Here is a 25943-nt window from a genome sequence, read left to right on the forward strand (position 1 = left end):
TGTCACCACCAAATACGGAGGATGCGGAAAGGTCAAAGGAATGACCACCGCATATTCCTGGAGCAATATGGCCTTAGTTGCTAATGCTCCTAAAAACCAAATAACAAAACAAAACAAAATAAACTTTAATATCAGACAACATATCCCATATAACCAACCCTTCAACAAAGAAGAATTGCAAAATACTCTGGCGAAGTCGGGGAAGAGTGCTGCAGGACCTGATGGTGTTCATTATCAAATGATACAACTTAGTCAAAAGTCTCTAAATACGTTACTAATACTATACAATAGAATTTATATAGAAAACCGTTATCCAAACTACTGGCGTAACTCTATGGTAATTGCCCTCCCCAAACCTGGCAAAGATCATACAATTCCCACCAACTATCGACCAATAGTTCTAACAAGTTGTCTCGTGAAAACCCTGGAGAAAATGGTGAACAACAGACTAACCTAATTTTTGGAAACCTATAAAATACTAACCATAAATCAGTATGGCTTTCGTAAAAATAGATCATCTTTGGACCCCATGATAAAAGCAGAGGCAAATGTTTTTCTAAGAAATGAGCATCTAATTACGATCAGTTTCGACATAGAAAAGGCCTTCGACACTACCTGGCGATATGGCATTTTGAATGACCTCCACAACATTGGTTTGCGAGGTCACTTATCAATCTTAGTACAAAATTTTCTGAAGCTCAGAACCTTCCAAGTAAAATATCAAAACAGTCTGTCACAAACATATACTCAGGAAGGAGTTCCTCAGGGTTCAGTGCTGAGTGCAACTTTGTTTGCAATCAAAATAAACTCTATTACAAAAGACCTACCGAACACAGTTGGAACATTCCTTTATGCAGACGATGTTACCATTTCATGCCATTCACAAAACATGTTAAAAAAATGGAATTTTGGACAAAAACAGTGGATACAGAATATCGCTACAAAAAACAATGGCCATACCCACACTTCTATAGAAAGCAAAAAATGCACCCAGATCCAGAAATAAGGCTAGAAAACCAACTGATACCTCTATCAAATAGTATTCGTTTCCTTGGCCTGATTCTCGATAAAAAACTTAAATTTCTGGAACATATCAAATGCATTCGAACAACCTGTCTAAAAAACTAAATATTCTCAGAGTTCTTTCTGCAATGATGTGGGGAGCTGATTGGTTCACATTGCTTCATCTATACCGTGCTTTAATCAGATCAAGGCCATATTATGGAGCCCCTGTATATAGCTCGTGTAGACCAAGTGTCATCAAATGGCTTGACTCTATACACCACAGTGCCTTACGAATTACCTTAGTGGCATACAGAACATTGCCTGTACAAAGCTTATATGCGGAGGCCCATGAGCCTTCATTATATATCCGGAGACAAATGCTACTATTAAACTATGCCATTAAAATCCGAAGCCTTCCTCAACATCCAACTTGGCAGGATCTCTTCAATCCACAGTGGGAGATCCTCTACAGCAATAAACCCACAGTAAATAAACCTGCTGGGATAAGACTAAAAGAACACTAGTTTCAAAATGGGGCCTAAATGTTGACAACGTATATGATGATAATAGCATAAGTATTCCACCATGGCACACTTTCATGCCTAACTGTGACACTTATTTTCAACATTGGGGAAAAAGCACTCTGGCAAATGTCAATATAAAACAGATGCATGCAGCCCACTCATCATAGTTCTCTGAATATCTTCAAATATATACTGATGGCTCTAAAACAGATACCCAAGTTGGTGCTGCAGTGGTCCTTCCACACTGTTATCTCACAGCAACTCCCAAACCAATGCAGTAGCTATTCTGCTGAGCTTTTCACCCTACTAGTGGCCTTAAAATACATTGCATCCTCTCCTCTTCTGAAACATCTCATATATACAGATTCATTGAGTGCAATACATGCTCTCCAGCAAAAGCAGACTCCATCACATCCCATTCTTCACCAGATACAAGCTTATCTTGTGAAGCTCAAAAGCAAAAGAAAGCAAGTAAAATTCTGTTGGATCCCAGGACATACAGGCTTTGAAGTTAATGAAAGTGCTGATCGAGCAGCAAAGAATCCTACAAATACAAATCTAAGGCTTTACAAAGTTCCACATTCCGATTACAGACTTATCATAAAACAGATTCTCCACACTCAGTGGTCACAAATGTGGCAAAATGAACCAAACAATAAACTGTTTCAAATAAAACATGAACTTCGGCCTCGAGTCTCCATATGAATCGGCACGTTGAAGTCATTTTAACCAGACTGCACATTGGACATACACATCTTACACACTTGTACTTACTCACGAAAGCAAATTCTCCAGAATGTCCATAAAATCATATGGCGCGACAATTGGCCTTCCATATCCCTATAAATATTCAGAATTCCCTGACTTTATCACAAATCCTAGGCGATAAATCCAACATTGAAAATATATTTACTTATTTAAAACTAATAGGATATTTTAGCCAGATATAAACCATAATTAAGAAACGGCAACGTCATTATCACATAATACTTATGCTATTATCATCATATATTTAATAGATAGGGGCAATATGGCCAAAGCTGCTTTTGTGCCAAAAAAAATCCAACAACAACCAACCTCTGACAAGTCCCGTTGTTTACAAAAATTACTCTGGAACTGAATACTGAATATATTGAAGCAAATATACAGCAATTACACGTTTTTGGGCAATTTCCCCTCCTTGGAATACAGTAGTAGGTTGTACAGTAGATATGAATGTATATTCACTTTTTCCAATTTCCAGTATGAAATTCTACTTCTTTGAACACACTACTTTTTTTTCATAATTAATTTTGAGGGGGGGGATGTAAGAGGACCTGATCATACACGTGGTGTGAAGAGGCATGTTATATCGAGTCTGCACTCTGTGTGTGTGTGTGTGTATATATATATATATATATATATATATATATATATGTATATATATATATATATATATATATATATATATATATTAATTTTGCTAAAAATTACGAAAAAAATATTTTAGTCATAAAATAGAAATATTCAATCTCTCAATCCTTTCTATTTTCCAATTTAAAAATCGTTAAGTATGTGAAATTTCGAACTCCACATGCACATATTTCTGTTTATTATGCATATAAATATTATTTAAAATAAGTATGTATATCGATGAATAAGTATATCTATGAATATTCAATACTGTTAGTTAATTCCATTTTTTCAAATTTATTTCAAATTTGGCGCCCTTCACTGCGTGCAAAATTTGAAACTACATATGATGCTTTCCTCAGAGGTAGTAGTGGCCATTTTGAAAGAATATGTGGTTTTGGGTTTGAGATTACTGTCTTTATGCTGTGAAAACAATAATAAATATTTCAAAAACAACTAGGTAAAATGATGGACAGGAAACACAAGTAATCTGAATCTTTAAATAAACAAATTCTCGATGTTTGTATGGTACCATGCCATTCTTCAAGAAAAATTGAAATCATTATAAAACAGTGGTGGGGCACCTGACAAGTTCTGGTGCCCAAGTTTTATGTGAAAACTATAGGAAAGTCATTTCTGTTAAAGTTTGACTATATTTAGGAAGGTAGAAAATTTCAAAAAATTTCAGAATTTTAGTCATTGACTAATAATGCCCTGTCACTACTACCAAGTTAACAAGGTATTGTCAAGGAAATCACAACAAACATTTATTCTTAATACTTAAAAAAGTATTAAGAAAGTTAAGTATGAAAAATAAGTATAATACTTAACACTATTTTTCATACTTAACTAAGTGCATTAAGGGGACTGTTGGAATACTCTTCCTTCACCAATAGATTACTATTGGTAACATATACCCATATGTTAAACCAATAAACTGCACAAAACCTCAGCTCATTGCAACAGTAAGGTGTTTGAGAAATCCATGTCTTACGGATTATCAGTTCAAATTGGTGGTTCCATTGATCACATGTTTTCTTTATGGTTTTTGAACTCTAACATTTTCCAGATGGGAGAGGCGGTTGTTGTAATCGCTGTGCTATTTATTGTGTAAGAACTCCGTTTGAAGGCATGAGTGAAATTTATGGCAAGTTTTAGAATTCAGATTATTTCTTAACCTTACAAAAAATAAATCATTAAAAAAATAAAAAAATATTTAATATTTTGTAAATACCAATAAATTTGAAAGTAGGCTTCTGAATTGCACATGCATAGTTTATTTAGTTAGTAGTTAGAGGTTAAATTATATTATTAATTTAGTTTAAATTAAATGATTTTATTTTTATTCCAGAAAGTAATAGAAAATTTTCCCAAAGGAATTCCACTTCTTGATCCTATAAAGGATATGAATATCAGGGAAAAGGGAATGGCTGAAGTCTTGCAAGTAAGTTGCTTTATTTTTATAGCAGAATTAGATGGATATATTGAAAAGTGGATTATGAAATACTAACTTGCTTTAAAAACTGCAGCCATTATCAACCCACTGCAGGATGGGAGCCTCCTCAACAATTCGTGTTGAGGGAAATGGACCATAATCTTCCACGCTGGTCCAGTGCGGGTTGGCAGATCGACCATATTCAGCAGTCAGGGGCTTGAACCCCGGTCTACTCAAGGAGTTTGTGCTACTGCACTCCCACTCCTGACCACTCGGCTGCGGAGACCTCTTGCTTTCTGAGTGGCATTTAGAAAGTTTGTGTGTTTGAAGATTTTACTTGAAGAGTCTGATAACTTATTTTCAACATACTCCCCTCTGGAGTCAGTACACTTTTGCAATCAGTGCTGCAGTGCATTGATTTCAGCTGTGAAGAAAGTTTTATGTTGCTCCAGAAATGCATCCACTGCAGCAGTGACATCACTGTCTGCTGAAAAATTGATGCCAATCAGGTATTTTTTTATTTGGAAATAAGTGAAAGTTCAGTTGTGCTAGATTTGGTGAATAGTAGTAGAGGCATAAGATGCAAGAAAGGAAGCTTACGAGGTGTGTCTAAAAAGTAATGAGACTGAATGCATGGCTCGAAAACTGGCAACACTGTAGCCATGCCTCCACCAACTGAGACATACATTCTTACTTGATGATCAGTGAAAGTTTCAACTCGATAGCATTAACATGTCTAACTGACAGCAAGTTGTGTGTGTGTGTGTGTGTAGTAGTAGTGACGTGTTACAAAAATGGAAAAATGAAATCTCGAGCAGCGTTGCACGATCAAATTTTGCATCAAACTTAAGAAAATGCAACAGAAACTTACAAAAAATTAAAACGGGCTGAAGGAGAGCAGGCTCTATCGAGGGCACAGGTTTTTAGGTAGCATAAAGCATTTTTGGATGGCTGTGAGTGTGTAAGACAAATCTCGTTCTGGAAGACCTTGCACATCAAAAACGTACGAAAATGTGACCAGAGTGAGGACTCACGTGAGGTCTGATCGACGTTTGACAGTCAGAATGATCAGTAGTGAGTTGAATTCGAATCACCAAACTGTTCACGACTTTTTGGCCAAGGAATTGGGCATGCAGAAAATTTGTGCAAAGCTGGTTCCAAAAAACCTCACCAACGAACAAAAGGAAAACCAAAGGAATGTGTGCCTGGACTTTCTTGAACGCTTTGAAATGACGAAAATTTTTTCAAACGTGTCATAACAGGTGATGAAGCGTGGATTTTTGAGTACGATCCCGAAACCAAACAAGAAAGTTCGGAGTGCCACATGAGCAAGTCACCACGCCCGAAAAAAAAGCAAGAATGAGCAAATCAAAAATCAAAAAATCAAATCCATGCTAATTTGTTTTTTTTTTTTTTTTGACAGTCAAGGTGCTGTTCATAAGGAATTCTAGCCTCAAGGACAAACAGTTAACCAATAGTACTATTGTGAGGTCTTTGAACGACTCAGAAAAAGGGTTAATCGTGTCCAGCTGGAGATTGTGGACTCTTGGATGCTGCATCACAACGCTCCCTGTCACACTGCCATTTCCGTGATTGAATTTTTGCCCAAAAAGGGTATTCCAGTGGTTCCACAGCCCCCATACTCGCCTGATCTGAGTCCATGTGACTTCTTCCTTTTCCCCAAGCTCAAATTCCACCTCAAAGGTCGTCATTTTGGAACTGTGAACAACATCCAAAAGGTCATGACAGACCAGCTGAAGGCACTTTCAGTTGAAAACTTCCAGCACTGCTACCGGGAGTGGGAGCAATATCTCTGGCGGTGTATGGCTTCCGAAGGGAACTATTTTGAAAGGGATAATGTTGATCTGTAGTTCAGTTGTTAATAAAAAATTTTATAGCACCAGTCACAATACTTTTTAGACACATCTCGTATGTAGCATCATGCACACACAAAAAAAAAAAAAAAAAACTACGTATTTCACACATCCATTCACCCTAAACGTTTGTCCAGCTCCTCCTTGAATTTATTTAAGCTATCAATTTCCACGACAGATGGAATGTTTTTTCCAGTAATCATGTACCCGCTGGCTAAAGGCAAATTTCTGCACATCTATTCTAGAACTATCTTTCCTCGATTTGAATTTATGCTCCCTTTGGTTCATGTAGTCTGAGCAAGAGGAAGAATCCAATCGGAATTGAGCTTGCTCAACCCTTTCAAGGCTTTATACGCCTCAATCAGATCATCTCGCAGGTGCCTAGTCTCCAGATGCTGCAATTTGCAGAACTTAAGCCTTTCTTGGTAAAAGGACCCTTTTTTCCCTTTACCAATCTTGTTACCTTCTATGTACTTGCTCACGCAACTCTACATCCATCCTAAAATGAGGCCTCCAGACCTGTACGCAGTACTCAAGGCTTCGCCTTGACTGCCTTATACAAAGGGATAATCACCTAAACAAACCCATGCTGTCCGAATTCTGTCTTGTCTAGATGATCCTGCAATGCTTCTTTAACCAGTGACTCCACTATTTTCCACAGAACAGAAGCTAAACTCACTCGTCTGTAATTATTCGTGTTCATTCCTTTGCTGCCTCCTTTAATATAACTGGATAGATCCCATCCATCCCTGGTGCCTTTCTTATGTTTAACTTCAACAAATTCTCCTCCACTTTGCTCTCAGTTATTTCAAAATCCTTAAACACCCTGTTACAGTTTATTAAACTTCTGGCATTCTCCTCCCTTAATAATTCCTCAAATGTGAATGTAGATGCAAAGTACTCATTCAGATTGTCAGCTATTTTATCAGGATCATCAACAGTCGAAACATCGATATCAAGTGGACCAATCTGATTCATCCCCTTCGTTCTAGAGTTTTTATAACTAAAGAAGTACTTGCTGTTTTTCTTTGCATTCTTTGCCAAAGATTTCTCGTAATCTACCTTCACTTGCCTAACCTCTTTTGTGACTTGATTGCAGACTAGTGTATATCTACCATAGGCGTCAGTGTTGCCTGATAATTTATATTCATCCTATCCATTTTTCTACACTATAACACCATAACAAGTCTCATTAGTTCATCTGACATCCATTTAGTCCTAAACCTTGAATAGTATTTCTTAATCAGTATGAAAAGTCTAGTAGCTTCCACTATTACTTCTTTGAATGCTTCCCATTTAGAATTTGCTAAATTTGTTGGTCCCACTGTATAGAATTTAAAAACTGTCTGAAGCCACTGTAGTCACTGGATGCACTTCCTTAGATTTTATGTGTTTCTTAACTGAGCATAACCCCTCCTCCCTTCCTGTGTATCCTTTCTGTACCCCAAATTCGAATTCTGTTTAACTGTGTGACACCATGTCTCTGATATCCCACCAATATCCACCTTTGATGTCTTGACCAGCACTTCAAATTCATCAAATTTATTTACTATACTCCTAGCATTGGTGTACATGCAAGTATACATGCACCTGTTCTTACTCTTAGTTACCATAACAAAATCCCACGTATTTATTTGTTCCATGATTTCTTCCACCATTCCCTGAAACCCCTGCACTCTGAATTCCATTCTAATAGAAGCAATGCAAGAATTACTTTCACCTTTGCCTGCAGTTAATTTTAATCTTTTAGTCTGTGAATCCCCCCACAAGCTAACAGTTCTCTGACTCACCTAACACTGCCTTGATAGCATCAGAAAATGTGTACAACTGTATCACCCTTTGTGCCCTTAAAAGATGATATATTTTTTTTTTTTTTTTTTTGGAGCATTAGCAACTAAGGCCATATTGCTCCGGGATATGCGGTGGTCCTTCCCTGACCTTTCCGCATCCTCCGTATTTGGTGGTGACGGGCTCGAACCCCGGTCTAATCAAGAAGCATGTGCTACGCGCTGCTGCTCCTTCCCACCTGGCTACGGAAGCGCCTAAAAGATGATATCTGCTCTACGTCATCAATTTTTCCCCCTGGCAGACATACCCCGATCCTGTTCCACCTATCCTTTTTACACAATATATTACCCATCTCCCTGACAATGGAGTCACCGACAATTACTATCTCCTGAGAGGCCAGCGCATTTGCCTTGGAGATTGTCGCTGCACAAGAGGGAGCTCTGGCATTGAGTTGGGCAGCTGAGAGCTTGATGGGTCACCCACTTTAATACCTTTGAGGGCATCTACCCAAGTCTTCAAACTTTCATAGTTGCCCACCAGAATTCTGAATGTGCTCCTAATTTCTTGAAACTCTCTGCACCTAGCACACACAAAAACATCCTGCTTGGCTAGATCATGTCTTTTTCCAGAAAGTTCTGCAAACATTTCACAAGCCACACATTTTTTGATGCTGTGATGTGTTGGAGAACTACCCTCCTCGGTTCTCCACCGAGCCACAGCACTCCTGCTGCTTTGTGCCTGTTGCTTTGCTGCTCTAGTCTGGGGCATGATATCTGATTGAATACAATGAAAATTAATAAGATTAATCAATTTAATTAATCAGTTATCAATACTGCACTATCTAATAGATATCTAAATGCAGTGATATATACTATTCTATCTAGTTTTACGTTAGCTACCTGTTTACCACAATTAAAAATTTGAATTCCCAACACTCTTTCTCTTTACACTATAACAATGGTGGCAAGATTTGAATGAAAGAATGGTTTTACGTATATTAAGTACCATCCTAGAAAATCTCTTTCTAAAATAAAAATAACAAGTATTACTAGGTCTATAAAGCTACTTATAAAGAACAAACAATATAATAAGACAATCAAGTAAATAAAATGTCAGAAAAGAATATATTTCTTGGAGCTCGAACTTCACTGCATCCACTTGTAATGCCACTCTGTGCCCTCCTCATGGGGGATGGTCCAGGATTTCAAAGCTGCATTCGTGCAGAGCAGCCATGGCATTGACAGACTTGTGAGCAGGCATGTTGTCTTGTAAAACAAGATTCCTTTTCTGGATTTTCCTTATTGTTTGTCTTTTATGTTTTATGCAGACACGTTAGAAGGGGATTATGGAATAGTAACTTGTTACAAAGTCTGAGTAATATGCTCCCATGACTGTCTGACCATTTTTCAGGTAATATGTCAGAGAGTCGTGGGAGTAATATGCTCACATGATCATCTGGCCTTTTTTCAGATGGAGTGTTTGTAGTGTTCCACTAGAAACACTCCATCATCATCTCAAAAAAACCAATACCATCACATTTTGCATCTACATGAGGAGTTATTACTGTTTGAAAATGGCAGAAGGTTATCAAATTGTAGCAGGGCGCTTAATGATCTTGTAATAACTGAGAGCAAAGTGGAAGAGAAATTGTTGAAGTTAAACGTAAGAAAAGCACCTGGGGTGGATGGGATCTATCCAGTTATATTAAAGGAGGCGGCAAAGCAACTAAGCAAACCCTTAGCCATAATTATGAGAGCATCCTTGGACTCAGGGGAGGTTCCCACGGACTGGAGATGTGCAAATGTATCCCCAATTCACAAAGGGGGATTGAAGGGTGACACGAGTAATTACAGACCAGTTAGTTTAACTTCTGTTCCGGGTAAAATAATGGAGTCACTGATTAAAGATGCATTGCAGGATCATCTAGACAAGACTACAGCAATAATTCAGACACAGCATGGGTTTGTTAAGGGAAAGTCTTGTCTGACAAATTTGATAGGATATTATGATGTGGTTACAAAGGAACTGGATGCAAAAAATAATTTTGATATCATATATTTGGATTTCAGGAAAGCTTTTGACACTGTTGCGCATGGAAGACTATTGTACAAATTGGAGCAGAATGGTATTAAGGGTAAGTTGCTCCAATGGATAAAAGGATGGTTAAGTGGGAGAAGACAGAGGGTGGTAATCAATGGGTGCTGCTCTTCTTGGACTAATGTTATTCGTGGAGTCCCACAGGGTTCGATGTTAGGTCCACTGTTGTTTTGTATATTTATCAATGATATTGATGAAGGTATATCAGGCTTAATGTCGAAGTTTGCAGATGATACAAAGGTTGGCAGGGTTGTTAATGACAGTTACGGCAGTCTGCTACTGCAACAGGATCTAGATAATTTGGGCAGATGGGCTAAGAAGTGGCAACTGAAGTTTAACCTTGAGAAATGCAAAGTACTGCATATGGGTAGAAATAACCCCAGAGAAACGTACCAACTGCGTGGTACTACACTTAAGGTGGTAGAAAATGAAAAAGACCTGGGAGTAATTGTGCAGTCAGATATGAAGTTCTCTGAGCAATGTAGACAGGCTGCCAGGGCAGGTCATGGGGTTTTGTTAATGATATGTAGGAATTTTGCTAGCAGGGAAAAGGAGGTGATTATCCCTCTGTATAAGGCAATGGTCAGGCCACACCTTGAGTACTGCGTACAGGTCTGGAGGCCTCATTTTAGGAAGGATGTAGATTTACTTGAGCGTGTACAGAGAAGGGCAACAAGATTGGTGAGGGGAATGAAGGGATCCTCTTACCAAGAGAGGCTTAAGTTCTGCAAATTGCAGTGGCTGGAGACTAGGCACCTGCGCGGTGATCTGATTGAGGTATATAAGGCCTTGATTGAGGTATATAAGGCCTTGAATGGGTTGAGCACGCTGAATTCTGATGGGATCCTTCCAATTGTTCAGATTACGAACCTAAGGGGGCATAAATTCAAATTAAGAAAAGACAGATGTAGAATAGATGTGCGGAAATTTGCCTTTAGCCAGCAGGTGGTTAATTGCTGGAACAAACTTCCATCTGTCGTTGTGGAAGTTGATAGGTTGAATAAATTTAAGGAGGAACTGGACAGGCATTTGGAGGGAATGGTGTGATTTTTTTTTTTTTTTTTTTTTTTGGCTTATGCTGCATAAGCTTATACATTTGCTTTCTTGCATCACATGCCACTACTACTACTACTATTTCCAGCAGACTGAATCGGCTTTTTTGTAGGGGAGAAGAGTTATGTTCCCACTGTTTGGACTGCTCCTCTGTCTTTATCTGAGAGTTCTGGATCTATGTCTTATCCACGGTCACAAACCTTGAAAGGAAATTTGCTAGATCTACTTTAAAATTATGCTAACTTTCACTTGACTTGACAACTCATGCTTGTTGTTGATCTGCTATCAACTATTTCGGGACCCACTGAGCTGACACCTTTTTCTTAGTGAAACCTCTATTATTATGTAGTATACATGTTCAGGTAAGCTGTCCAAGTTGCTGGCAGTGTATTACACATCACCCAGATCATGGAGCAATATGTGGAGTGATGGTTGTTTCAAGTCTTACACAGTGTCGGTCGTCTTCCAGGCTATCCCTCCCTCTTTTAAATTCTGCTGCTCACTTCTTAACCACAGAATAGGAAGGGACATCCTCCTCCACTGGCAACCATATCCTCATGAATTGCCTTTTGCATTAGTTCCTTTTTAAACAGATATTGGATGACTGCATAGTGACTGGTTTTTGTCCACCTTCCTTCATTTACACAACTTTTTTGACTTCAGGACTTGTAATTAAAGAAGATCTTGTGTGAAATTGCATGAAAAAACTTGGTGGGCTATATTACTTGAAATGTTATACATTAAGTACAGAAACGTTTAACACTGTACCAGAATACCCTTTCATACTCTGCCACAAACATTTCAAACGCCTCTCAAACATTTGGTACTGCACCGTTTTTGTAATAATTTTTCATAAAACATAAATATATATATATATATCACCAAAATATAGTGGACTAATCGAGACATTCAGATTGGCAACTTATAGTGGGGTGTCATCATAGGATATTCAGTTACAATCAATCTGTAAATGCCATTGCTGCAAAACTAAATCACCATAGATAAATAGTAGCTGATATAATCACCAACTGGTGAATATCTGGTGCTACTACATTGTAAAATGTTTGAATAACCCAAAGTAATTGGTGGAAAGGGAATGGAAAGCAGTCAGATGAATAATATTAGCATATGATGCAAGAAAGCAAGCTTATTTAGTATCAGCCAAAAAAAAAAAAAAAAAAAAACCCTTCCCTTTTCATCCATTCTCCAAAAGTATGTATTGTTCAGCTTTGAATTTATTTAAGCTAAGTCAACTTCCACAACGACAGATGGAAGTTTGTTCCAGCAGTTAATCGCCCACTGGCTAAAGGCAAATTACTGCACATCTATTCTACAACTGTCTTTCCTCAGTTTGAATTTATGCTCCCTCAGGTGCAGAATATGAGCAAGAGTTAGAATCCCATCAGCATTGAGCTTGCTCAAACCATTCAAGGCCTTGTACACCTCCAGATCACCTCGCAGGTGCCTAGTCTCCAGCTGCTGCAATTTGCTGAAGTTTAGCCTAATTTCATAAGAGCATCCCTTTGTTCATATCTGCCCGTATAATTACCCCAGGTCCTTTTCATTCTCCACTACCCTGAGTGCATTACCACACAGTTGGTATGTTACTCTAGGATTACTGCAAACCGTATGCAGTACTTTACATTTGTCAATGTTAAACTTCAGCTGCCACCTCTCAGCCTATCTGCTTAACTTTTCTAGATCCTGTTGCAGTGTACCATCCTTGCTGTCATTAACAACTTTACCTGATATACCTTCATCAGTATTATTGATAAATAAAGCAAACAACAGTTGGCCCAACATAGACCCCTGGGGAACTCCACTAATAACATTAGTCCATGAAGAGCAGTGTCCATTGATTACCACTCTCTGTCTTCTTTCACTCAACTATCCTTTTACCCATTGTAGCAATTTACCATTAATATCATACTGCTCCAACGATATGAAGTTTGGCAAGATTTTTAATGGCAGTATGCTGCTGCAACAGAATCTAGAAAAGTTGGTCAATTGGGCTGAGAGGTTGTAACTAAAGATTAACATTGACAAATGCAGAGAACTGCATATGGGTAGCAGTAACTTCAGAGTAACTTCCAGCTGTGTGGTGGTAATTGTGCAGTCTAAAAAGAAGTTTGCTGATCAGTGCAGACAGGCTGCAGAGCATGGGTTCTTGTCAATGATATATAAGAATTTTACCAGCAGGGATAAGTATGTGATTATCCCTTTTTTATAAGGCAATGGTCTGGCCACATCTTGAGTATTGCATACACTGTTTGGAGGCATCATTTTAGGAAGGATGTAGAACTGCTGGAACGTATACAGAGAAAAGCAACAAGATTAGTGAAATGAACAAAGGGTTGCTCCTACCAAGAAAGACTTAAGTTCTACAAATTGCAGCATGTTTTTTTTCTTCCTTCTCTCTTTTCATTCTGTTATTAACATATGCAAAATTCCCATTCATGTAATTATTATAAAATGATTTGTATATATGTGACACACAGTGCCATTTAGATGAAGTCTGAGTATCAAAGCCAGTCAATAACAGGGGAGAAAAGTTTTATCTTTTTCTGAATGCTAAGAGAAAAAGAGCAAACTACAGAGTACCCTTGCTCACTGAAGTGGTCCTATAATATTAGCTAATATATGAGGTATTTCTGATGAGCTAAATAGATATTTTTTTTTTAGTAATCACCACAGTAGAAAACCCTTCTGAAGTAGGGGTAATTGTTCTAATATAGATGAGCAGTGTGCAATATGATATAATATTACAGAAGAGAACCTAACAGAAATACTAATAAACATAAAGTATAAAGTCCTGTTTACTTGGTAATATTGAAAATAACTGAATAGGAGTCCAACAAACCTTTGTGATTAATTATGATGGCATCATTAGATTCAAGGGTAATCCACTCGAATTGCCAGCTTCTTGCTAGTAGACAGTGGTAGGGATGATTAATTTCAGTGCGGTTGGTTAACCTTAGTGGCAGGGAAGATCATAGTCTCTTTAATCCAATATACATTGCGTGATCATCTTGAAAAGTATAATGTGCTAACTGGATCATGGTGTGGATTTATATAGGGAAAATCTTATGTAACTGTCCTGATAAACTATGTTATTACAATTGAAGGTTGCAAAGGTGTTGAGTGCAAGAAACAAGAAACTTTTGTCATCATATATATATTTAGATGTTATCAAACATTTGAAAAATCTAGTTTCAACATGGGAGTGTATTGGGATTACAAGCAAAATGTGGATTGAGAAATATTGCTGAAAGACAGAAGGCAGAATGCTTGTTATAAAGTTTGCAGGAGACTAGGGCTATAAGTGTGGTCCCTCCCTTAAGATTCACTGTTAGGTCAACTGTTGTTTCTGACCTTCTTTGATGATAATGACAAGGTTGTAATTATGTAGTGATATAAATGTTGGGAGGCATTGGAATGGTTAATGATGTAAATAAGGCCTAGTTTCTTCAGAATGATTTGGACAGGCTACATCATATTCCTTTCTTAGCAAGGGAACACACATAAATGCCTGTATTCCTTGGATTAAGAGAGGAAGATCTAATGCCTTTTGTTGCTATCTCATATCATTGCTTTATTTTGGTATACTAAATTAATTTTGCCATGGAAGAAGGATGCACTTTGTGAAATTAATTGAATTAGTCAAATTATGACAAAATCTGTGTAATATGGCCATTTACAAAGTATTGCTTTTAGCATTATATCTTTTAGGTTCCTACATTTCAGATAAATGGACTTTGCCTGTAATTCATTATTTTTTATTTTATTTTTTTAAAAAAATGAGGTAGAGATAAAGAAACAGAATTCAGTATCACTTCTCTTGTGAGAAATGAAATATGGCGAGGTAGGTATTTTCTCTGTGATACAATGGCTATTTAATTACTAACTTCTCTGCTAAAGTTCAGAAATTTCCTTGTTAGGGTGGATATGCACTACTAATGGAGTGCCTCTGCACCCACCACTGATTAGGCAGTAAAATCTTCTGGGGAAGAAGGAGAGTGACGTTGCTTTCAGAGTGAATAGTGGGGCAAGAAGTAGAAAATAATAATAGTTGTTTGAAAAATCTATCTATTTATGCATGAGAAATTAATTTTGAAACTTGTTTTACAAATAACTATATTTTATTTAAAATGTAAAATTTAATTTGTTTGTTTATGTAAACTTCTCTCTCTAATAGAAAATGGAAGCTTTTAAACAACGGATGGAAAATCATCCCTTGCATCATGATGCACAGTTGCATAAATTATGTAGTATGTACAGTCAGAAATTACTTGTAAGTTTTTTTGTTTTTTATCATTTTTGTATCTTCTCAATTTGTACTTTAGCATACTGGCATTGCTTTCAGAATGCATATTGGAATGCATTTTGCACTTTCAAAATTTCAGAGAATATTAATCAAACTGATAAATAAATATAATAATGTACATTTTATTTATCAGTTTGATTAATATTGTGTTAATCTGAAGTATTTTGTATGTTTATTTATCTTGTGCAATACAGTAACCTTTCAATTTATCCACATAGCACGTTCTTCAAAAGTATTTCATAAAAAGTGAGAGTGGTTTTCATATAGATATAATGGCATAACGAAAGGTTCCAAAAAGAAATAATAAATAAATAAATAAAATGTGTTCCCAAAAATTTAGGCATCTGGACGGTCTTAAAATTTTTGTATGATTTATGTCCTGGTAACAAAATTTAAAACTTTTTTTTCACTATGAGATCTCTATTGCAAGAGATATTAGTGGTCGATTTGATGACACAAGTACACAAGAAAGTTTTTTTCTTAGAAAAAATTACTGTATCACTGTAGTTCATCACAACAGCTTTAGTTTTGTTTAGAAAATAGTTCTTACAAAATTTAAATAGCAATAAATAATTGCAGAAGTAAGAATTTTTAATCTGCAAACCCCCAGACCTCTTCTGCAAGTGAAATAGCAGTTAGGAAAAAAAATAACTTAATCGAAACTCTTCCCCTCCTCATACAGCACTAATGAAATTGTGCATTTATTCATATATAATTTTATTTAAAAAAATATCTTATAAATAATTTTATTAAGTGGTGTATTTATTCACTATAAATAAAATGTCTTTGGAAAGAACAACAGATTGTCATTTGAAACAAAAAAAGAGACCTTCCCATTCTTCTGCTGCATTGTAGAAAGAGCAGAATTGTCCAGACTCTGAATGTACCACATGGTATATGCTGTTACAGGATTGATGGCCATTGGTGACAGCATCTTTGATAAACTACACACAAGGAACAACACATTCTAGGAAACAATGTTCTTTGGGCATCCACTGTCATATTGGAAAATGGTGTACCGTGATTTGTCATTTCATCAAACAGCTTTATATGATGTTCTCAGCACCATTTGTTATAGTTTGTGCATAGTGCTGCAGGTCTTCTGTGTAATCCAATGCTGTGAGGTTCCATATGTGACCACTTTGAACTCCTCGTTAAAGATTCAATAAGGATGGGTCAAGTATTCAATAAGGATGGATCAAAACGTGCTACTATTCTGGGTTCCCTCCTGTCTCTTCTTTTATTTCAGCAGATAGCCTCCAGCCCCCCTTCAACTGAAGCACCACAACATTTCCATTTAGTGATCATCAGTCACTGAACATTTTGGTTGTTGCACTTTTATTGCAACAATGTAAGTAGATTACCTTCTGACATACAGTGGAATCTCGTGAATAGAAAGTTCAAGGGACCTAAATTTTCACGTTTTGTAATGAGGTTTGTAGTAACAAGGTCCCCCAAAAGTGTCAAAATTTTATCTTTTATTTTTATTTTATTTATTTTTTTTTTGTACATACTGTATATCTAAGAATAATAATAAAATAATAAAAATAAAATAAAAACAAAAGCCTTTTCTAACAATACAATAATAGGAATAGCATATTTTTTTAAAGATTTTTATTTATTTGTAAGATAAACTAAGAGAAAAGCAATATTAATGGAAATGAAAATATTGTACAGTATATATTTTGATATATACAATATTTTAGTATCACAGTAAAAAGAATTACGATCTTAATATAAAAGGAGACATACAAACCATTAACTTTTTAATAAATTAATCTAATTTAAAGAAAGAATCCAATGTTGTTTGCACAGCTTTTGTCCTATATGCATTTTTAACTACAGCGCAGACATTATCAAATGCAATAGCTGTTTCTTTATTAACGTTACTGCAGGCCAACACATTCTCTATTATGTTCAATGCATTTGAGCGTCTTTTTTAGATGACAATGAGCACGCTTCACTTTTGCTGTCACTGGTAACAAAAACATCATCGTTTTGTTTGGTACCCAGCTGCTCTTTTGGTGCAGCTGGATGATGAAATTGCAGTGGTAGCAACTTCATCATCCACCTTCACAAACTCTTCAAATTCTCCAACAAAATCCATATGCTCCTTCAAATTCCTCCATTCCTCACTGTTGCTATCACATTCGTCTGCTGGACCATGTTTTTTTGATGATGTTCCCACCAAAGCCACTCTTTCTGAAGCAGTTGATTATTACACTTGTAATACTTTCCCAAGCAATAACAAGATTATGGATAGAATCCAAGACATTCCAATTTGGCTGAAAATTGTTCCCTCCTTCTAATTTGCAGATCAAGTACCTTATCAGATGGGCTCTATATGCTCTCTTGAGGTTATAAATAATGCCTTGATCCAGTGGTTGCATTAAACTGGTGGGTAAAAACAACAGCCGTATATTTGTCAACCTAAGTGTCTCAGCTGAATGTGCTGTACAATGGTCTAGAATCATCAGAATGTTCCTTTTTTTTGAAGCTGTTTTTGTTGTTGTTATTTTGGTTTTTAGGAACATTAGCAAATAAGTCCATATTGCTCCGGGGATATGAGGTGGTCATTTCCTGACCTTTCCGCATCCTCCGTATTTGGTGGTCACGGGCTCGAACCCCGGTCTAATCAAGAAGCGTGTGTCACGCACTGCTGCTCCTGCCCACCTGTCTATGGAGGTGCCTTTTCTAAAACCATTCTGTCCTATTTTGATAACCAAGACTGAAAAATTTTGACCATAAGCCAAGCACTTCTATTAGCCTCATATTCACAGGGGAGTTGGTTAACTGCTTTAAAACATCTTGGCTTGGAAAACTTACCAATCACAAATGGCCGTAGTTTTGTACTGCCATCTGAATTGCAGCATAACAGAACCGTGAGTCTTTGTTTACTTAATTCTCCACATGACAAGACTCTCCTCGAACAGCAAATGTTTTTTTGGCATCAAATTATAAAATAAACCTGTCTCGTCAAGATTAAAAATATCCTTTGCCTCATTTTTCAAGGATGGACCATACAGAACACAACAGTCTGTAGCCCTTTCTTTGTCAACTAATCCAGACTCGCATTTCGCGAAATCAAATGATTCCTGTCTTTAAATCTTTGGAGCCAGCCACTGCTGCATTTGAAGTCGCTAATCCCATGTTGCTGAACTAGATAATTTGCCTTTTTCTTGCAAAATCGGACCTGATATTGGCAAATTAGATGCGCGCATTTGTTGGTAACACTCAAAAAGTTTTGTTTCATGCTCCTCGTATTTTGCACCATGAATTCATTTCCTGTTTTTCATCCCTGCTCCAGTGTCACGCACTTCAAGTCTTTTTAGGTTTTTCAGTATTGTAGATAAAGTAGGTAAAGGGATGATGTAATCCTTTGCAATGTCTGTTTTGCTTCTTTCCATCCTATCAGCCTCTTGTATAATTTTTAGTTTAATTTCCAGGCTTAATTCTGTCCGTCTACGTTTTGTCGCCGTAACACAGCTAGATAAGATTTAATATAAACAAATTTTAAATTAATTTAAAGACAAGTTCCGAAAAAAGACATCAGCTCAGATAAAATGGCACAAAAAATAGATTGTTGTATACGATAGCAAAAGACTGTTTAAACTGGGGTAACAATCGCAACTGACCTTATTCCCATGGAGAGCGAGGGAGTGCATGTAAACAACAGAAAAACTTTTTATTCTTTTGTTAATTTAACAACTCATCCTTCAGAAAGATGTTTTTTAGTGCACTTGAAGTTGTAGCTACCATAAACTGCTTTTGTTTACACAAAACTAATATCTAACAAGTCAGTGCCATCCTTCGGGAAGTAGGGAGCCAGGTGGCCAGGGGCAATAATTGGATCGCTCTGCCAAGATTTGTATTAAACATACAAAATGACAATATTTATTTCTCACTGAGTGAAAAAGGACTTTGTAATACATAACCAAATTTTGTAGTAAATGAATATATTTACATAGAAGAGCCTATCCTTTCTCTGGGAATGGTATGTGCTTCGTATAAACGAGTAATTTGTATAAACCGAGTTTGTATTAATGAGATTTTACTGTAGTATAATGCTTTCTCCACTTGTTAAATGCTTCTTCGTTCAGGACTATAGTTGGTAAATCTCACTCACAACAATGATGTAAATTGCCCAAAACACCTCTCATTGGTTTATGTACTCCTCACTTCTACAAACATAATACACATGGTACAGGCACAGACTCATTGCTAGTATGGCATCCTGCATAGACTACTAAAGCTCACTGCATCAACCCATCTACATAATTTTGTTAATCTGCTTACGTTTAGCATGAATCAAGATTCTTTATTACCTGTTCCCGGCAGATAGATGGCATGTAGATGGCAGATATGGTTCATTTTTCCAGTTCTCAGGGGGTGTTGTATACTTTTGGCAATATATGTATGTAATAATATAATCTTTAATAAAGATTATTATAAAGCTTATTAGATTACATCTATAAGTTTAGAACTTTACAATGCTTGAAGTTTATCTATTTTAGAGTCCATACAGTAAAAAATATATGCATTATTATTTTATTATAATTCTTTTATTTATTTATTTTATTTTATTTTATTTTGATACTTTACTTACACTCTCTGAGATTATGGGTGCAACTTTCAAGAAATCCCAATTTATCTCACTAGCCTTATTTGGGGCTAAATGCATCTTTTGTTTGCTCCCTACATTTTAAAATGACTAAAAGACCGGACATAATGCATTGGAGTCACAAGGTCTATGCAAGTAGTTCTAATAGTATAAGTTCAAGATCTAATCTCCATGCTGGTAAATCATCTTGCCAAAAAAAAAAAAAAAAAAGCAAAAAAAAAAAAAAAATTATTTTTTCTTTACTTCTTGATTGACATTAACTCTTTTTAGTTCTGTTGCTATGCCATTCTCAAATTTTTGCTGAAGCAGAATGGCTTTTGTTATCTCACTTGTTGTACCTATAAGGTTGTTGACAACTTAACCAGAACAGTTAAGATAACAACATGTCCTGAGGTGGTTAGCTCTATTCAGAGGAATGTATACTAGTTGGCACAATGATTACTAATTTAGAGAGTGACTTGGCAACAGTGCCACATCATGTTCCACATAGGAACCTGATGTCTACCAACATCGGAGTCTACCAACATCGGAGTACCAATGCCAAAATATCTAATTTGTGTTCCACTATTTGGGGTCCAATTAAGGGTGCTGAATGAGCCATGCCTAGAATTACTCCTAATAAGACAGGACTAGTTTAGGATTGAAATCAACTAAGTTATCTTTGCCCCACTGGAGAATTATCTGGTGATCAGAATTTAAGGAATTGGCAATGGATATTTGAGAAGTTGAAGCTGTTTGTGCAGGGCGAAGTTTCTCAAACTCGAAGCTGGAATGCAGTGTGCTATCATCAGCAGGATTTCTATAATATACAAGTATATTATAGAAATCCTATATTAATATTATATATTATACTATTAATATTAATTATATTAATATAATATTAATATTATATACAGTAAACCCCCACTATTCGCGGGGGTTATGTTCCTGAGAAATGCCGTGAATACTGAGTTACGGCTCCATAGTAATAAAGGGGTTCCGTTCCAAAGTATGAAATATATAAGAAAAACTTGTCTAAACTTTTGTCTGTATGTATTATATGTACCTTCATAATATGACTATGTACATAGACAGTACATAGTGAAATGCAAGCATAAGGCATCGAAATGAAAATAAGAAACAATTTAATATTAAATGTAATATTTATTAAAAATTTCAGACAAATCTTTCAAACCAGCGTCTTTGCTAGCTAAAAAACTTATCCCGCCTATGCTATCGCCAGTTTCACTAAAGTGTTGATAAAGAAGTTTTGCCTTTTCATGAATTATGAATGAACTTAACGGAATTTTATTTTGAATTCGGTCTTCTATCCACAGATTTAAAGCCTTTTCCATTTTTTCTAATTTAACATCGCGAGTTACAGAGCAAATTTTTTAAGCAATTAACGTGTTTTCACGGACACCGCGGCAGATTTTTTCTTCCGATTTCTTGATTGATTGTACTGTTGACTCATTGATTTTATAATATTTTGCCACTGAGGAGACACTTTCACCATTAGAAATTTTATCTAATAACTCAATTTTATTCGCTAATGTCATCACCTTCTTTGATCTTTTCACATTTCCCTTGTTATTCGTAGCCACATTTTTGTACGGGTTAGAAAGAACTTGTCCACAATAAAGTCACTTTCTTCCATTAACACACTCGAAAAAGTCTGTTTTACATTGCAAAACGGTAGATTTATCACTTTTGTAAGCATATCAATTTATAAATTGATAAATTTATTCAATTTATAAACATATAAATTAAAAGCAAACGACGAAACCTTCCATGACAAGCACATAACACATACTGAACAAGGATTAGCGAGAAACATCCATGCTCGCGATTTTGTCACCTCTTTCCCCCCACCCCCCACCCACTGAGCGCTGTTTTGACTGGGTTTGGTTTGGTTTGGATTTTATTGGCGCATTAGCAACTAAGGCTATAATGCGTTTTGACCGGGAAAGATAATTTTAGCCACGCCCATATTTTTTTTATGGCGGAAAATGTTCAGAGTGCTTTAAAATTCAAATTTTTTTAGGTTTAATTTTATATTAAATCAGCGACTGCGAATACGCGAAACCGCAAATACAGACACCGCAAATAGCAGAGATTTACTGTATTCTCTTGTATATTAATAATATAATATTAATATACAAGAGAAAAAGGTGGAAGAAAGAACTGAACCTTGGGGAACACCAACATTAGTGAAGAAGTTAGAAGACAAAGAGCCATTGGAAAGAAAGTGCCATGCAAGAGAGCACAGGTATAGGATCGCCTATGGCTTTGGTAGTAGAGCTGCAGTGAGGTCAAGTCCGTGGTAGTTCTATTTAGGTTTTCCTAAAGAGACACCAACTGCTAGGGTTGTAGATCATTCCTGGGCAAGTCTTGTCCTTTCAGTTCAGGCTGTTGAGATTGTGCTTGCAGTCTGTCATCAAGTTTTCTGTTATAATCTTCCATTTCAAGGAGGAGAAATCCTGGTTGGTGATATGTTTTGTCGTTGGGTTGGCATAGTCGGGTGGCATTTCCTCTTTTCCTCAGTGTATGGCAATTTTCGCCCTTCTCACGAAGAGGTCCTTGGCGAATTGTGACAAAGCTTTATAATCTTCTTCCGCTTCAAGGAGAAATTCTTGTCCTCTTAGAAGATATCTCTCATTTGTAATCAGAATACATCTTATGTCCTTGTAGATGAGACGCTCAAACATAAGATGGTTCCAGTCTTCTATCTCTTTGCAAGTGCAATGTGGGTTTTCTGTGAGTCTGAAGCCAGCAAGCTTTGCATTGTGAAGGGGCCACGCCCTGTTATTAAATATGTTGTGTGAAGTATACAACTCTTTGTCTGTGGAAAAATCTTGCCGGTGATCTCTCCTTTGGTGGTACCAGTTCATCTGTTTTGCCACTCCTGCAGCAGATGGTTCTGTAGGCATACTTTTTCTGCCTTCCTATTATTAAGGGAATCAGTAGCAAAATTCAGGAAGGTAACTGGGACTCCTTTGGAATGGTTAATAGAGCATTCCAATTCTAATGATTTCTAGGTCTAGTGGGAGCATTTCTGCTATTACTTGTAAGGCTGGACTGCTGCAGGTGCAGTATTGTACAGGCACAGGTTACGGCATGGAGGATAGACCACTGCGTAGAATCCAGCGTTCTTCTATTTAGTAGGAGACTAGCAGGTTAGCTTTATCTTTGGCTGAAGTGACAATAGAACCATGGCACACTATGGCCATAGTTGCCGATGTGCCTAATAAATCCCTAAACCAACGACAACAATAGAACCATCTAGTTGTGACAGGGGTGGAAACAGAAATGGGCAAAAGTTGTGGCCAATAGCTTTGGCAAGAGACCAAAATGCTTGGCTACCATTTGGACAAGAAGCAAGTTTTCACTGATTAATACTTGCTTTACAATTGCTGCAAGCTTTAGTTTAGGACAGTGGGGCATGACCCCAGAGGGGTCGCAGCAATTTTTAAACAAAATTATTTTTTGTGTACATAAAAGCAAAAAAAAAAAACTGTTGTTAAAATTTCTTACAGAAAGCAGCTGACTAGTGCGACTTCTCAGTATGTATTAATACTTCTCAGTACACTTGCTGAATGGCAATCCCTTTAGCTCTTAATTTGTGTTTCCTACAGCACAAATTCTCAAATTGCCTAAAGGCTACAGGTGTGAATATGCGGTGGCAGTAAATAATTTATATAGCAAGTCCATTGCACACACTTTATTCTGCTTTGTAATTTGGTACTTTCATGTCAACTTGGATGTGTTTTTCATTCTTCTGCTACTTTTCTACTTTTGATATTGCTCATTTCATGTTATTATCATTGTTTTTAAGAAAAAAAAATATATATATTTTACCATGGACAATTGGGTAATGAGAACAAAACGGCCTAGGAGTGATGATGACAATTACGTTGCTACAGACACTTCAGAAGCTAATTAGCATTAGCATTAGTAGAGGAATTTGATGCAAGAAAGCAAGCTTATGCAGCATCAGCCAAAAAAAAAAAAACAAATAAATAAATAAAAAATAACCACTTCCACTTCACCCCTTTGTTCGTTCGAAATACCTGCCCAGCTGGGCCTTAAACTTATTTAGGCAATCAACTTCCACGACAAGGGATGGAAGTCTATTCCAGCAACCAACCACCCTCTGGCTAAAGGCAAATTTCCTCAATTTCAATTTATGCCCTCTCAGGTGATTATTCTGAGCAAGAGGAAGAATCCCATCAGCATTGAGCATGCTCAAACCATTCAACGCTTTATACACCTCTATCAGATCACCTCGGTGGTGCCTAGTCTCCAGACACTGTAATTTGCAAAACTTAAGCCTTTCTTCGTAAGAGCACCCCTTTGTTCCATTCACTAATCTTGAAGTAGTAGTAGTAGTAGTAGTAGTGGCACATGATGCAAGAAAGCAAATGTAGGAGCTTATGCAGCAAGAGCCAAAAAAAAAAAAAAAAAAATCACACCATTCCCTCCAAATGCCTGTCCAGTTCCTCCTTAAATTAATTTAACCTATCAACTTCCACAACGACAGATGGAAGTTTGTTCCAGCAATTAACCACCCGCTGGCTAAAGGCAAATTTCCGCACATCTATTCTACATCTGTCCTTTCTTAATTTGAACTTATGTCCCCGTAGGTTCGTAATCTGAACAAGTGGAAGGATCCCATCAGAATTCAGCGTGCTCAACCCATTCAAGGCCTTATAGACCTCAATCAGGTCACTGCGCAGGTGCCTGGTCTCCAGCCACTGCAATTTGCAGAACTTAAGCCTCTCTTGGTAAGAGGATCCCTTCATTCCCCTCACCAATCGTGTTGCTCTTCTCTGTACACGTTCAAGCAAATCTACATCCTTCCTAAAATGAGGCCTCCAGACCTGTACGCAGTACTCAAGGCGTGGCCTCACCATTGCCTTATACAGAGGGACAATCACCTCCTTTTCCCTGCTAGCAAAATTCCTATATATCATTGACAAAACCCCATGACCCGCCCTAGCAGCCCGTCTGCACTGCTCAGAAAACGTCATATCTGACTGCACAATTACTCCCAGGTCTTTTTCATTTTCTACCACCTTAAGTGTAGTACCACACAGTTGGTACGTTTCTCTGGGGTTACTTCTACCCATATGCAGTACTTTGCATTTCTCAAGGTTGAACTTCATTTGCCACTTCTTAGCCCATCTGCCCAAATTATCTAGATCCTGTTGCAGTAGCACACTGCCATTACTGTCATGAACAACCCTGCCAACCTTTGTGTCATCTGCAAACTTCGACATTAAGCCTGATATACCTTCATCAATATCATTGATAAATACACAAAACAACAGTGGACCCAAAACCGAACCCTGTGGGACTCCACTAATAACATTAGTCCACGAAGAGCAGCACCCATTGATTACCACCCTCTGTCTTCTCCCACTTAACCATCCTTTTATCCATTGTAGCAACTTACCCTTAATACCATTCTGCTTCAATTTGTACAGTAGTCTTCCATGCGCAACAGTGTCAAAAGCTTTCCTGAAATCCAAGTATATGATATCAAAATTATTTTTTGCATCCAGTTCCTTTGTGACCACATAATAACCAATCAAATTTGTCAGACAAGACTTTCCCTTAACAAACCCATGCTGTGTTTGAATTATTGCTGCAGTCTTGTCTAGATGATCCTGCAATGCATCTTTAACCAGTGACTCCATTATTTTACCCGGAACAGAAGTTAAACTAACTGGTCTGTAATTACTCGTGTCACCCTTCGATCCACCTTTGTGAATTGGGGACACATTTGCACATCTCCAGTCCGTGGGAACCTCCCCTGAGTCCAAGGATTCTCTCATAAATATGGCTAAGG

At 37.0% G+C, this 25943-nt stretch overlaps 1 protein-coding gene across 2 annotated transcripts in view; it reads left to right on the forward strand.

The window, feature by feature from the left end:
- Nucleotides 1-25943, forward strand: part of Mtr4 (exosome RNA helicase Mtr4) — a 499068-nt gene that overhangs the window by 387388 nt on the left and 85737 nt on the right. For both annotated transcript variants that reach the window (XM_090371841.1, XM_090371842.1), the window contains 2 exons: nt 4273-4365; nt 15364-15459. In XM_090371841.1, coding sequence (XP_090227967.1) covers nt 4273-4365; nt 15364-15459 — 189 coding nt within the window. The remainder of the gene's footprint in view (nt 1-4272; nt 4366-15363; nt 15460-25943) is intronic.

Source organism: Mastigoproctus giganteus, chromosome 4 (assembly GCF_048544385.1).
Source record: "Mastigoproctus giganteus isolate SK-2022 chromosome 4, ASM4854438v1, whole genome shotgun sequence".
Taxonomy (NCBI): domain Eukaryota; kingdom Metazoa; phylum Arthropoda; class Arachnida; order Uropygi; family Thelyphonidae; genus Mastigoproctus; species Mastigoproctus giganteus.